The following is a 15953-nucleotide window of genomic DNA, read 5'->3' as shown; positions in this document are numbered from 1 at the left end:
TTTGTCTGCATTTGTTAACCATGGCACAGCACTGATCCAGATGGACCTTTTTTTTCAGACTCAAGCCAGGAGCACTGTCTGGGTTAACTGACTTGCTCAGAGTTACACAGAAGGTAAATTGAGGCTGACAATCAATCCCTGGACTTCATCAACAGCTTGCAGCCTTAACCCTCTACACTAATTTACAGATCTGGACTCCATCTTGAGGGCTAGTGATGCAATTACAGAATAAATAACAAAGTCCTACAAAACTAATCTACGTCTTTGGGTGGCCGGAAGATATAGTTTGGCCTTCTACATACGGGGCTGCACTGGTTTCTTTCCAGTCTTTCTAAACAACGAGCGCTACCATCTCTTCAACTGCATGCACTGCCCAAAGAGGATGTGGGTGTGTGTTAGCAAGACCACTGCAGAATTTTTTGACTAATAAGAGGGGTTCTTGAGGCCATATTTTCCCTTTTACTCAGAGGCCCTAAGAACTCTCCCAACATGAAGGCATCTGGGGGATGCAGGAGAATCTGCCTTATTCCATCCTCAGTGTCTGGAGTGTGAGGAACATAGGGGGAATTGACAAGCTTCATCTTGTTCTTATGCGAACCTTATAGGTAGGTGAGAAAGGAAAAAGAAGAACATGAAAACAAAACTACACCTGCATGGAAGGATTCTGTCAGTGGCCATTCAAGCCGATACCTTGATAGTGAGGAAAAAATTGCAAACTGGAGACAAATTTTGGAAGCAAATATGTCATGACAGGGTCCATAGGCATCTGCAGTTTGGGGTGAAATGAGTACAAAGGTGGCCTCTGATGCCCCAATCTATCCTAAGAACACTGAGGTTAACACTAACCATATCAGTGTATACATAGGACTGTAGACACCAAAGAAAAAGGTTCCACTGCTGCGGAAAGGCTCATCAGGATTAACATGTCCAACTAGGAGTTACTTAAGTTTGTCAACTCAGACACCTAGGTATGGAATGGCACGGAGACCATCAGCACTGACGTTAACCCCAAGTCTTCATTCCTGACCCTCAACACAGAAAGAAAACTTGAATCACCCAGAAGTGGTACTGGCATAGACAATGTCAACAGTAAAGCCAATGTTGAAAGAAGCTTTTATGGTTCTATGTTGTCAAAAGCTGCTGACACTGCAGCAACAGTTATCAGTACTGGACCTTGCCAGAAACCATCCTTCAGCAACATACATGTCACCAATGGGAAGGAAGACACTAAAGAAAGATCCTTCTCTCTTAAAGAAGTAGATGACAAAGATAATCCAGAAAGCTTGAGTCAAGTGTGGTATCCCACCTGTGACCAAGAGGGTGACAGGAATAACAAGAAACAGAGTACAAAGGAGTAGTCCAGATAAAATCACTTCAGCTAGCAGACCTAGAAGACTCTCTCACTCTGAAATCATCCTTGTGAGAGGAATAAAGATGTTTTGCTGAAGTTTTAAGTAGTTTACCCATCTACCTACTTAACTGAATAAACTACTTGAAATCTCAACAAGGTATCTTTATTCCTCAATATCCAAAAAAGAAGATACAAGACCACAGCTGAACTGACCATAAATTTATTTCACATTAAAAAGAGAAACCTGGTTAGCGCTTTCACAGCCTTAAAGCTGCTTCATCAGACATTGCAAACATTCAATTACCCTTAATTTAAACTAACTTTAACCAATGCAGAAGCATTTCCAATTAAGTGCATGACTGTACTTACAATATACTACGTCTGTCCCTAATACATTTTAAAATAACACTTTTTACCTAAAGGCATATGCATTTTAACAGAACAATAATGCATATAAAAATATATATAAAGACTATATATGTGTAAAAATCTACACATATATACGTATAATAACAATTAAAAACAAACTAATACAAAAGCAGATTGTTCACCTTCTAAGTGGTCTATTGGATAAAATGGGTTGAATAGATATTTTTTCATTTAAACTCCTGCCCATGGTAGCCCGCATTCTTATTATCCATTCCAATTCCTTGGTTTCCACTAAATTCCTAATGGCACCTCCTCTGTTACCTATAAACACCCTCTCAATAACCAAAAACTTGAAAACATGTTGGGTTCCCATTTCCATTACATGTTTCTCAAGGGCATTCATTTCTGCTTGCCTAGAGATGTCATATAAATGTTCCCTTATATGGTCCTGAAACCTACGAGTTGTAATTCCCACACAGAATGACTGACATATGACACAATATGCCAGATACACAATATTTGTGGTGTTACAATCTGCTATAAGCCTAAAACTAAGTTCTTTCCTAGTATCTAGTTGGAAAAAACTTCCACTACTATCAGTAGTGTAGCAGTAGTTAGTTTTATTGCAAGGGTATGTACCAAAATGAATATCATTGCTATTCTCTAAGGCAGTATTACATTTATTATTTCTGGGACCACATAGCAACTTCTTTAGTGATTTCTTATTCTTATATGCATAATCCCCCCACTAATGCCCTTACCCGTTCGTCAGGACATAATATATTCCAATTCCTACTAAAAATATTCTATAGCAACCTAATGTTGCTCGCATATGTCACTGGGATTCTCATGAATCCTTTTCATTTTACATTATGTAGGGTCTCACCCTGCTGTTCTGAGAAAAATGGCCTCGCTTCTTTATGTCTTAAGACGTTTAGTTTTTTTCCACTATGGGTGAACTTCCTGTTTACTATAGCCCCTCATGACAAAGTTCTTCTCCAAGTTATCCATCTCCCTTTCCATTCTCTGATCATCTACTGTCAACCTCGAGACTCTCAAAGTTTGCCCTTTCATAACATTAGTAAAGACATAGGATGGATGCATAATGCTCCTATGAACATAGGTGCTCCTATGGCATTCCTTCCAGTCTGAAAATCTCCATTGTCAGTCCTTACTATCCTCACATCAAAAAGTCAATAGATCTTAAGGATTTATTAGCCGTGAATTCTAGGAATGTTGTACTATTATTCATACTAACTAGAAAGGACCGAAGTGCCTCAGTACCCCCTTCCCATAAAAGGAAGAGATCATCAACAAATCTTCGATAGAATACTACATTAACCTCTCTTAGGATAGTATCCTTTTCCCACTTAGCCATAACTAGGTTGGCGTAGCTATTGGCACACAAAGTACCCATAGCTACGCCATCCAATTGTCTGTATATCCTTTCTTCAAACATAAATATGTTGTTCTCTAATATTGTCTCTACCAGGAAACACAAAAAAACTATAGTTTTCTATTCAAAGGTTGCATCCTTCATTAAATACTGCTTTAAATAATATAAACCTAAGTTATTAGGGATTATTGTGAACAAGGACTTCACGTCCATAGTGACCAGTAAACATTGATTAGTAGATGGTGTTCTATTAATATGTTCAAACAAATCCCTTAGAAAATGTTGAGTGCCTTTCAAGACATATTTGTTTTTAGCTAATACTGGTTTCAAGTGTTGTTCCACGTATATGGAGAGATGCTCTGTATTCCAAACATGTCCCGCTACAAATGGCCTTAAGGGGGAGGGTGACAGGGTGTTTGTGTATCTTGGGTAACCCCTGGATTAGAGGTATGACGGGTTCAGGAACTCTAAAATAGTTGTACAAATCATTATTAATTAAACCACTTTGCAAACAGTCAAACAATGCATTGTCTTAACCCATGTGGAGTCAATGCATTCATATACATTTGTATCATTCAACATATCTAACATGGTATCCCTGTAAAAGCTATAATCCATGATTACAATAGGACCCCCTTTGTCAGCGGGTCTAATAGAAATGGAATTGTCCTGACAAAAACTCCCCACAGCTTGTCTTTCCCTTTCACTCAAGTTCATAAAGCATTTTCTGTGTACGTTACTATCATACATTTTATAAATCTCACTAATACAAACTTTTTCAAATGTATCTACTACGCCATTACTTACAGGTACATAACTACTCATTTTCTAATACTGTAAGACACCCTTTTGATTGTCATTATTAGCATTAAATTGCAGTTTAAGCATAAGGTTCCTTACAAAAGTTTTTAACTCTATAATATTTTCAGTCAAAGCCATTCTATACGCTGGTATGAATGTCATACCTTCATTCAAAATGGTAACTTCATCCTCAGATAAATTACACTGGGAGATATTCCAGACTAGCGATTGCCCTGAACATCCCACATTTTCTTGATGGTTAAGCCATTCTCTTCCTTGTTGGAGGCTTTTCGTTTCACTCGGCCCCTGCTTTGTCACCGGCCCCGAAAATGGTTCACCCTAATATGGTAAGGTGTTGTTAAGTTGTTCCTTTCACAAGCATTCTGGATATTGTTGTTGGAATTAGTCCCAATGAAGTGTTAACCTCTTTTTGTACATGCTCCCCTTAAGGCAGAATGCACTTGATGAGATGTATGTTCGGCCGAGGCCATTTGCATATCAGTTGACGTAGAGGGAACCTGGTGAATCTCTATGTTGTGTCCGTTGAGCCTTTTCTCAGTATTTAAGGTAGAGACAGTAACCGGTTCATTCCCATGCATTGTTCACAGGAGTAATATTCCTCAAATTAGAATTTCCATTGGATCTAGCTACATTTGTTTCTCTTGGCTGAGCAAAAACTCGGCCCTTTGCAAAGTCATTAGTGTCCCTTTGAAATTTTCTTCTTTTGTATGACAATAGCTGCGACTCATATGCAGTTGTAACCTCAACCACATGATCCACCTTAATGTCCAAAATGGTGGGTGGATATTTCTCATACAATTCCATCTGCCATTTACTTATATCAGAAGCTAGTGATTCTTCTTGTGGTTTGAAGAAATCTATCAACAAACACGTGTATTTATTACTAGTTTCCAAATTAATCGGCTGCCATTGAAGTAACAAGTCCTTGTAGGTATTACCATAAGTTGGCATAATGAGTACCCTGAGCCCACGAGGTACAATACACATCTTAATGCAGGCTTCTAAGTGAAATGTTTGTAAACATAACCTTATAAGTTTACAAATGTCATTTTCCAGTTTATATACATCTCTCTGTAGGGTAGCAGCATCATTCTCACAGTCAATGTCTTGTTGAGAGGGTATAGCCATTGGAAGATTTAACAATGGATTTTCTTTAGTCTCAATAACTAACAACAAACTCCTGTGTTTATTGGGAATGCCATCATTCGATTCGGGCATATATTCCAGTTCCAACACTACATTGTTGCCTTCTGCCATGTCCATACACCACAGCCAAACAAATATACAAACAAAGAACAAACCGCAGATGTTATAGGTAAACGGACCCTCTACACAAGTTAGCAACAATATCCAACAGACCACTTAAAAGGTGAACAAGCTGCTTTTGTACTAATGTGTTTTTAATTGTTATTATACGTATATATGTGTAGATTTTTACACACATATAGTCTTTTTATGTATATTTTACATTCATTATTGTTCTGTTAAAATGCATATGCTTTTAGGTAAAAAGTGTTATTTTAAAATGTATTAGGGACAGACATATAGTATATTGCTTTAAGTACAATCATGCACTTAATTGGAAATGCTTATGCATTGGTTAAAGTTAGTTTAAAATAAGGGTAGTTGAATGTTTGATATGTCTGATGAAGCAGCTTTGAGGTCGTGAAAGTGCTAACCAGGTTTCTCTTTTTTATGTGAAATAAATTTATGGTCGATTCAGCTGTGGTCTGGTACCTCCTCCTTTTTTGGATATTGTTGCTAACTTGTGTAGAGGGTCCGTTTACCTACACCAGCTGCGGTTTGTTCTTTGTTTGTATCTTTATTCCTCCTACAGGCAGAGCATCAGAGATAGAGAGTCTCCCAGATCTGCTAGCTAAAGTAATTTTATCTGGACTAGCCCTTTGTACTCTGTTTCTAAAGAAGCAGATGGGGAAGAGACCATTTGCATCTTAAATCTGTGCTGCAGTAGTCAAAAAAGGGGTGGGGGAAGTATTTGGCTCCTGTAAACAGCAAATATAAATTATTTGGCTGCTATGAGTAATATGCTGCAAAAGACTTAGCAGAAAGGTGGGGTTGTAAGCATTTCATAACATTACCTTGAATGAAGAAGAAAGCCTAAGTGGGCTGGAACGTCTATGTCTGCTGACAGAATAAACAGAAGGTTTAGCTATTATACTGGCTCTTCAAGAAGATTTCATCTCCATTTTGCCAAACTGCTTTGGGATCATATATTAATACTGACATAAGGCTGCTGTTCTTTCGGCCAACAACATTTGAATAGGGCAAGAGAATCCTGATGGGAAGATATAATTTTATTAGAGTCTTCCTTACTCTGTAGGACTTGTGGTTATTCTTAGATTTTTATAATTCCAGCACAGAGGAAGGACCCTCATCTTCTTCCTCTCAGGGTAACATCCTTTTAAGAAACCTTTTATGTTTTCAGTACATTACAGTCTTATCAAAAACACTGCAGATTTTACATTCCTGAGTCAAATGTTTAGGGTTCAAAGAAACTACACATAAAAAAGTGTCTTATCTACAAGGAGAATTTTATGACACAAATTTTCAGATTTTGTATTTTAGTGCTTACACATGACACACACTAACAAAACCTAAATAAGATGAACTAAAGTAAGAAGCATCGACACAGCTAAGAGAAGTTACTGATTTTAGAAACCAATTGCCACTAACGGAGAAAAAACAGTTTAAAACATCACACACTAATGAAGGACTGGTGACAGGTGAAGACACCACTTTCCAAACATGGGAATGTAAAGATTAAAAATACAGCAAAGTTAAAATCTGACCAGAATGAAGGTGCAAACTCCTGAAGAGCAGATCAATTAATGGAACATTGAAGAAAAGTATTTTTCTACAGAGAAGCAACACTTTTTTCAATGAAGACCACCAGGAATCATCTCTCCGCTGCAAGCAAAATAAGCAGAAATGTAGACAATGGAAAGAGCATTGGAGCAATGTGGGACTCGGGAGAAGACTAGAAGGTCTGTGCAAAGTTTTGGTGCATAGCTGACCTGAGCTTGTGGCTAATTCTTGGCACTGAAGAGGACAGCTGAAATAACCACAGAGCAAAGACTTTCCCAAAGGGGCATTAACCTTGCTTTGGAGAGGAGTCAGCTCATACATCTGACTGTGACCAGCTGTCTCAGTTCAGGAATTCTACAGCAATACTGATGCATGTGAAGAACATTCCCAATTTACCTATATTTTCCCACAAATCCTCAAAAGCACTTTGTGTACATAATGTACAGTTGTGTACACTTACCAGAAATGTAGATGTTGGAGTGTATTCACTGTTGCAGTCATTACATTTGGGTAATCCTGCTGGCAGGTTGCCCTCAGTTGGCCTGAATTCCAAAGTCCTGGGTCCTGCTTTGGCTGCTGTCGCCCCTTCCCTGACGTCAGGTCATCAGGGGTATAAAAGATGCGGCCGACGCCATTTTCTTTAGTTTGTCTTGTCCCAGATGTCAGGTGCCCCCTAAAAGGGTAGCCAAAATTTATATATATATAAATACATGCACCAATATAAACTTTATCTTCCTCTACAAGCAAATACACCACATAGGTTGTATAAATCAAAGAAGGAAAGATAGGTTCCTTCAGAAGAAAGGGGGATGGCGGGTGGGTAACCTGGACTGCAACAGTGAATACACTCGAACATCTACATTTATGGTAAGTGTACACAACGGTACTATATTATTCGTGTTTCACTGTTGCAGTCATTACAACTGGGTAGAGTCCCAAAGCTATAGTTGGGAGGCTGGAGCTAAACAGCGTTAGGAGCGGCTGAGGCCCTGCAGAACTGCAGTGGCAAAGCCTGCCCTGAATTTAGAGTAGAGTGGCAGATGATAGTGCTTTGTAAAGATGTGCACTGAACTCCAAGTAGCAGCCTCTAAAATGTCCTTGGTTGGTACTCCCCTGAGAAAGGCTGCTAAAGTGGCTGCAGCTCTGGTTGAATGTGGCCTAATGCCCTTGGGCACTGGCTTGCCATGGTGTAAGTAGCATAAACGAATGCAGTGGTCTATCCACTTTGAAATAGTCTGCTTTGAGAAAGCCTTTCCTTGTGATCCTGCAGCATATGCCACTAGTAATTGCTCTGTCTTTCTGAAAACTTTGGTTTTGTCCAAGTAGAATCTAAGCTGTGTACATCCAAAGAATGCAGAATTCTCTCCCCCTTGTTCTGTGGATTTGGATAAAAAGTTGGCAGATGAATAGTTTGATTAAGAGCCACACTGGACACCACCTTAGGCATAAATGTAGGGTTTGTCCTCAGAGAGTCCCTGTCTGGATAAAAAATGTAAAAGGTTCCACAGCCATGAGTGCCTGTAGCTCTGAAACTTGTCTTGCAGAAGTTATTGCTAGGAGCAGAGCTGTTTTCCAAGATAAAACTTTATATCAGCAGTAGCAGCTGGCTCAAAAGGAGGCAGGGTGAGTTTTTCCAAGACATAGTTGAGGTCCCATGCAGGCATTGGTGATCTCCTTGGAGGCCTTAAATTTTTGGCTCCTCTCAGGTACTGCTTTAATAAGGGATGAGAAAAGATTGGTGGCTCTGTATTGTAGTGAGCCGAAATGGCAGAGGCATGAATTTTAATAGATGAAAAAGATAGGCCTTTGTCCAGCATCTCAGTTAAGTATTGCTAAATCTGAGGAATATTTGGCACAGCTGTATCAGTTTCTTGTGCCTGGTTCCAAGCACAGAATCTCTTCCATTTTCCAGCATAAGATTTTCTAGTACTGGGCCTTCTGGCTTCCAAAATGACATCCATCACAACTTTACTGAGAGTTGTGTTTTGTATGACTACATTATCCACCATGCTGCCAAGTTTAAAGTCCTGAGTTGGCTGTGCAGGATCTGATTGTTTTGCTGGGACAGAAGATGAGGTATTTGAGGTAAGGTCCAAGCTGGACATTGAGACAAGTTCCTTAGTATTGGATACCAGTACTGGCAGGGCCAGTCTGGGGCAATCAGTATCATCTTTGGCATCTCCTGTCTGACCTTTAGGAGTACCTTGGGGAGGAGAGGCAGTGGGGGAAAGGCATATAATGACAGTTTTTTCCAGCTGAAAGATAGGGCATCCACTTTCCATGCTTGTCTATGATAAATCCTTGTGCAGAATCTTTTTAGTTGGTAGTTGTGAGGGGAGGCGAATAGATCTATGTCCGGGCATCCCCATTTCCTTGTTATCATGCTGAAGACTTGTGGATCCAGCTGCCACTCGTGGGAATCCATGAGGTTTCTGCTTAGTTCGTCTGCCAGAGTATTTTTCCTTCCTGGCAGGAACTGTGCCTGCAGACGTACTTGGTAAGTCAATGCTGTGTCCCACAAGGTCATGGCTAGTCTGCAAAGTGGGTAAGAATGTGTGCCCCCCTGCTTGTTTATATACCACATGACCGTGGTGTTGTCTTGTCTTGATCAGTAGTTGTCCCAGATAAAGCAGGTCCTTGAACATCAGGTCATTTTGAACAGCTAGCATCTCTTTTTGATTGATATGTAGATGCATTTGGTTTGAAGTCCATGTGCCCTGAATGCATCTTCCTGCCATGTGGGCCCCCCAGGCATAATCTGATGCATTTGTTGTTAGTGTCTGCCTGGCTGGGGGTAATGTGAATAGCTGTCCCTTGTTTTGGTGACAAGCCTTTGCCCACCATTGAAACTCCTGTTGCAGGCAGGGAAGGAGAGTAATCATAGTCTCCAGGCTGTGGCAATGTTGAGTCCAAACACTTTTTAGGTACCACTGAAGTTTCCTCATATGCAGTCTTGCATATGGAATTAGTAGGATACAGGATGCCATAAAGCCCAAAGCCTGCAGAATTTTTCTTGCAGATAAATGGGCCTTTGTTGCCAAAATTCTGAAATAGGTAGTCAATTGCCTTTGTTTGTCTGGCGTGAGATAAGCCATCTGGGCAGCTGTATTTAAGCTTGCACCCAGGAATATTATCTCTTGAAAGGGTGCTAGTTTTGATTTATTTTCGTTGAATGTGTACCCTAGGCATGTTAGAAGTCTTTTCACAAACATCAGATGCTGTAGAAGAATGTCCTTGTTCTCTGCTTGAATTAGACAGTCGTCCAAGTAAGGATATATTTGTATTCCTCTTTGTCTGTAGAATGCAATTACTGGTGCCAGGCACTTTGTAAAGACTCTGGGCGCAGTAGATAAGCCAAACGGCAGTGCAGAGAATTGGTAATGCATTGAGCCAGCCTTGAATCTGAGGTATTTTCTGCATATTTGTCTGATTGGGACATGCAGGTATGCCTCTTTTAGGTTTAAAGTCACAAGCCAAGTGTTCTTGCCCAGCATGGGCAGAAGCTGCTGCAAAGTCAACATCTTGAATTTTGGTATATCCAGGAATGTGTTCAGAATAGATAGGCCCAGTATTGGCCTCCAGGCCTTGTCCTTTCTGGGTACCAAGAACAGTCTTGAGTAAAATCCTTGTCCCTGCTCTTGCTCTGGTACTTGCTGAATGGCCCCCATGTCCATGAGGGATGAGACTTTTTTTGTGCCTCTGCCCATTGATTGTTTGGCAAATCTGGCCAGCTGTTTGCCCTTGGCAGGGTATGGAAATGGAACTTGTAGCCTTGTGACACGATATTTACAACCCACTTGTCCTGGGTTATGATGTGCCAATTTTGTGAAAAAAGTGCTAATTTTCCTCCTAAGGGTGCTGCCAGGAGATAAGTGCTTGGTGCAGGCAGGGGGAAGTCATCGGGACTGTTTCCTGTATGGTTGTGATTTGTCTTCTCCAACTTTGGAGGTAGAAGCACCCCATTGCTTTGACCTGTATGAACCTTGCGCCTGGGATCTGCCTCTAGGGCGTCTGGATCTGCCCCTTTGAGGTCTGTCTGACACAGGAAAGGACCAATTCTTTGTTGGCCAGTGTCTACTAAACCTAGGCGGCTGTACTTGTAAAAAATCTTTGACAGTTTGCATAGATTTAGCTTTGTCCTCCATTTTCTTTAACACCTCTTCAGCCTTAACACCAAAGTATCATGCTGTAAAGGTGCATCTAATAATTTAACTTTGACATGATCAGACAGATTTTGTTCCTTTAACCAAGCATGCCTCCTAATTACAGAACCCGTAACTGCAGACCTGCAGGAGGCCTCCAAAGAATCAAAACCACATTGCAAAGTTTGCTTTCCAACTTGTTCAACTGCATGCAATAAATCCTGCATTTCCTTGTTTTCTGCACATTCAGGGTTTAACAACATTTTCTGTTTAAGCAATGTCATGACATGTTGCCGATATTTGAGCATATGAAACTGACAGTTTAAGGCCCTTATAGCCAAGGTAGTAGAAGTGTAAACCTTTTTTCCCCATCTATCCAGTGCCCTAGAATCTCTGTCAGACGGGGTAGGGTTTTTTGCAGCGGAAGCCTTCACTCCTTTGGGACCCTGTGAAATAGTTTCTGGGTCTGCAGCAGGGTTTTTAAAAAGGAATTTATGAGAGTCAGGAACCCTGTAATATCTGTCAGGCTTAACAGAAGCTGGAGGTAAGGAGTCAGGTGTAAGACTAGACTCCGAAAACACATCATCTACAATGTCTAACACAGGTGGAATGGTTAGTGGCCTGTGTTGGGGTAGTAAAAGGAAATCCCTGAGCCTCTTTTTAGATTCTGAAAAATCTTGGCTCTCCCAGTGGAAATGCTCCCTCATGGTATGCAAGGTTTCCCCAAAAGAATAGTCCTCTGGAGGAGAAGCTGAAGGCATAGATTCTTCAGCATCAGAATCCTCATGGGGGGAAGAGAATATTCCTGATCAAAAGAGGAATCAGAAGAAATGGAAACCTGATCTGAAGATTCATAGTCAGTCTCTTGCCTAGGCCTCTTATCAGGAGGGGGATGGGAACCCCTGATAAAGGTAATCAAGTCTTCGGCCATTTTGAGCATCTGTTTTTTGGGCATAGAGGCCTGACCACGTGGCTCTTGAGTTTGTTTCTTTGCTTTAGAAGGTGCTTTAGTCTTTGCCTTTGAAGCTGAAGTCAGTTTAATGTAAAGAAGTTTAGGTCTGAATACACCCTCAGAAGCCGGTGCCTGCTCAGCTGCTCCAGACCCATCTGAAGGAATAATATCTGAGGCTCCAACAACTTGAGTTTCCAGCGGCATGGCCGATTCCACGTGGGAGTTGGTAGTGGTCTGTGACTCTAAAGTAGTGGGCGTCAGGGGCTGCGAAAGTGCCTCACTAACCGGCGACTGGCTTAAGAGAAGCTTCGTCGTCGGTTTTGGGCCTCGTTTGTCTATCTCTCTCCTTTTCTTTGCGTTTTTTGTGAACTCCAGTAGTCGGATGGCTATCCGACGACATTTCTGGATAATTAAATCGGCGTCCAAAGTAGTTTAAAGCAAAATCATACTGACGCTTAACAGTGCGTTGGTTAAATCTAGCACAAAACCAACAACCAGAAACATTGTGATCAGGGCCTAGGCAAGGAATACAGTAAGAATGAAAATCCTTATGAGGTATTTGCTTTCCACAAGAAATACAATTATTTACTTTTTCTGACATCGGTCTGGAGCAAGAAAAAAGTTTCCCCAACGGGGTACCTAGCTTTATTGAAGACTTTGGATCTGAAACTCAAACACGAAAATCTCAGGAGTCGGCCGATCGGCACTTGTGAACTGCTTCTGCTTCGGGCACCGCGCGGCAAAAATTACTAAAGAAAATGGCGCCGGCCGCATCTTTTATACCCCTGACGACCTGACATCAGGGAAGGGGCGACAACAGCCGATGCAGGACCCAGAACTTTGGAATTCAGGCCGATTGAGGGCAACCTGCCAGCAGGATTACCCAAATGTAATGACTGCAACAGTGAAACATGAAGAACATCAGCTAAACACTGTAGAATTCTTAAACAACTAATGTAAAGCATTTTATTTATTTTTGGTATAAGCAAAATCAATTTTACTTATGTTTTGCAATGAAGGAAAATGGCAATTGTCTGGAACCGAGTAAAGGGTCTCCTTTCAAACTCACTTGTTAGCATCTTAAAAGAGTATCAGAACGATAAATTATATGCATGACACAAAAGACATACTGTAAAGTTGCATAAATGCACATCTTCAAAATAATAAAAAAAGGGAATAACTGCTGTTACTAGTGGTGGTGCTGTGGTAGTGTTGTCGCCTCACAGAAAGACGCTGTCCGGTTTGATTCTCAGCTAGAGCGTCTTCTGCGTGGAGACATGCGTGAATGGGCACACCTTCGTTGAAGGTTGTGCGTCAGGGCTGGTAACTCGGCACGTAAAAATCAACTACCAATCATTAGCGGACCGGAGTTCAACAACAACAACAAACTAGAATTTAACATCAGTAAAAACACTTTTCTGTTGCTCCGTGTCTTCATGAGGCTAAGCACAGGGACAAAACAGTGTTGGCTTAAGCAATACCAGAATATGCTACACTGTTATAACAAATAAAGAGGTTGCAGAACAATTCTGCAGAGTGCACATATCTGCCCACTGACACATCTGAAACAAAAGTGTTATACTGGCAATCATAGATGTAAAACACAGAACTATAAATCTATACAAACCTCAGGATTTTTGAGGACCATCTCAATGCTGGCACCTGGACCAAAACCTGTAAGGGAGCGGATATGTATCTGTGTGGGCAATGAACGTCGGCACTGGGAATAAACTGAGAATGCCAATGACTTCAAGTGCTGACTATATGAGGCATGCTCATCCTTCACAGGCTGTAATATGTACTGGCAAGGCACAATCTGCAAAAGCAAAAGATAACAGCATACCAATCTGAATAATAAACTTCCATTATTTAAACAAATTTCAATTTATCTTTACACCTATAAATATAACATGAATCCTGCAACAAAGTTTTACCATTTTTGTCAAATTCTGCTTCTGCACTGTACACCCCCCACCAGATTTACAGCTCACATTTCCATTTCCCATTAAATCTGTGAAGACATAATCAAAGCTCTCTAACTGCATAGCCTCTTTAGCTAGGAGCTCGCAGCTCTTTTACCTCCATGGAAAGAAATTGGACTAAAATACAAATGTATGTATGTGTGTATGTATAAATGCATCTGTATCTCTCTCTCTACGTGTGTGTGTATACATACATATATAAATAAACATATGTATATATATATATATATATATATATATATATATATATATATATATATACATACACACACACATACACATTTTACATATATATATATATATATATATACACACACACACACACACACACATATATATATATATATATATATATATATGTGTGTGTGTGTGTGTGTGTGTATACACACACACACACACACACACACACACACACACACACACACACACACACACACGTATATATACATGGGCAGATTCCTACGCACTGAATACACCCGTCAACATACTAAATATCAACATTTTAACGTTGAGACAGAGTATGTCAACAAGCAACTATGCCTGCTCTGAGAAACAGCCTTGGCACATGCAAAAAAATTCATACAAACAAACACTGTATTTTGCATGGGGCAAGCCCCTTGCACCCCCGCATCTCCTAATAATTATATGTACTAAATACAAAACTACATAAACATGGGGTAAGGGCATATATCCCAACTCCGGGAAATGTTCGATCTCAGACACCCGTCAACCAGCTGTTTAGTCGGTAATAAACAGTCAGCTAAATAGCTGTTGACCAAACACACACACTCGAGCAATGCAATGGCCCCAAATATATATATACAACCAAGTACATATATACATATAGACACCATGGTGTCCAGGTCCTGTTCAGTTTATTTGCTTCTACATTCTGCTCCACATCCTGGGAAACAATTGCTAATCTGCAAAGGAAATAGGATACACCTCCAAAGAAGAAAAAAAAATTGAATTGCCTTATCCAGGGAGGCAGTCATCAATTCAGGCTTTACATTCTCTAGCAAGCTTTGGGAACACAGCAAGCAAAGACTCTCATTACTGAGCGAGTGACTGCTGCCCAGCACCCTGTACTAGCCATGTCATAAGAACATTTTAGAGAATGCTTGATTACTTTTGACACAGACAAAATAAGGGAGTTTAAATAAATCTTACTGTCTTGTCGGAGCAAGGTCATCTAATAAGGTTTTCATTTTGTCAGATGAAACCAACAAAAACGTAGACGTGACAGTTCACAGTTTAAAAGCTAGAGTGGAAGTAGTATATACCTCCTTTCTAAAACAATCAGAGGTTCTGCTATCTGTATCGGATGGTGTAGGACAGCTGGCATAAAGTATTTATAAAAACTAAGGTTTTAACAGGGAGGCCATGGCAGATCTGCTCTGGGATACCTAAACAGGATTTTTTTAGTTTGGTGCACTTTATATAAGTTGTCAGATTTCTCCGCAGCTGGTGGCTCACTGTCAGGTGAAGCACTGGCTAAAAGAATAATGATAGTCAAAGCCTGAAGAACAAGAGGAATATCAGCAGGCTATGAGGTACCCATTCTTATCATCTCTGCTGTGGTTCTGAAATTTCTTTTTGTTACCAATTACAGATGTCTTTAATCCTGCTAACAGGTGTCAGAAAATGACAACTCCTCATCAAGAGGGATAGAAGAAATGCTTTCTTCCGTTTCAGATTCCTAGTTCTCTACTTTAGACAACTGTGAATCACAGTCTAATCCCTCTTCTGTATACCAGACTCAAATTCAGAGTTTGATAGTGATGGAGATATTTTACTTTCAGAAATTCCAAACTGCAATGACTGAAAGGCTTTGAACAAGCACTTAGCAAATCTTTACCAATAAACTTTAGCACATCTGACTGTGTGGACTCTGGGGCAGCTGTGCGATTAATCTTGTGCTTCCTTTTCATGGAGGGTCTACTGTAAAGGAATGTTTAGATCTACAATCATTCCCCATAAATCCAACTACTCATTAGTGCCTTGATTCACACAGGATAACATTTGCCCCCTCCTCCAACAGAGAAAGAAATGGTTTCCCCCTCCTCCAACAGAGAAAGAAATGGTTTGCCCCTTCCTGAAGTGGATGTACGAG

The 15953-nt window shown here is 40.4% G+C and overlaps 1 protein-coding gene across 4 annotated transcripts in view; it reads right to left on the bottom strand.

The window, feature by feature from the left end:
• MED13L (mediator complex subunit 13L) overlaps positions 1–15953 on the bottom strand; it is a 3068540-nt gene that overhangs the window by 392135 nt on the left and 2660452 nt on the right. For all 4 annotated transcript variants that reach the window (XM_044068259.1, XM_044068260.1, XM_044068261.1 and 1 more), the window contains one exon: positions 13486–13674. In XM_044068259.1, coding sequence (XP_043924194.1) covers positions 13486–13674 — 189 coding nt within the window. The remainder of the gene's footprint in view (positions 1–13485; positions 13675–15953) is intronic.

This window comes from Protopterus annectens, chromosome 4.part0 (genome assembly GCF_019279795.1).
Source record: "Protopterus annectens isolate FY-2018-M chromosome 4.part0, PAN1.0, whole genome shotgun sequence".
NCBI classification, from domain to species: Eukaryota; Metazoa; Chordata; order Ceratodontiformes; family Protopteridae; genus Protopterus; species Protopterus annectens.
This window is presented reverse-complemented; position numbering and strand designations above follow the sequence as displayed.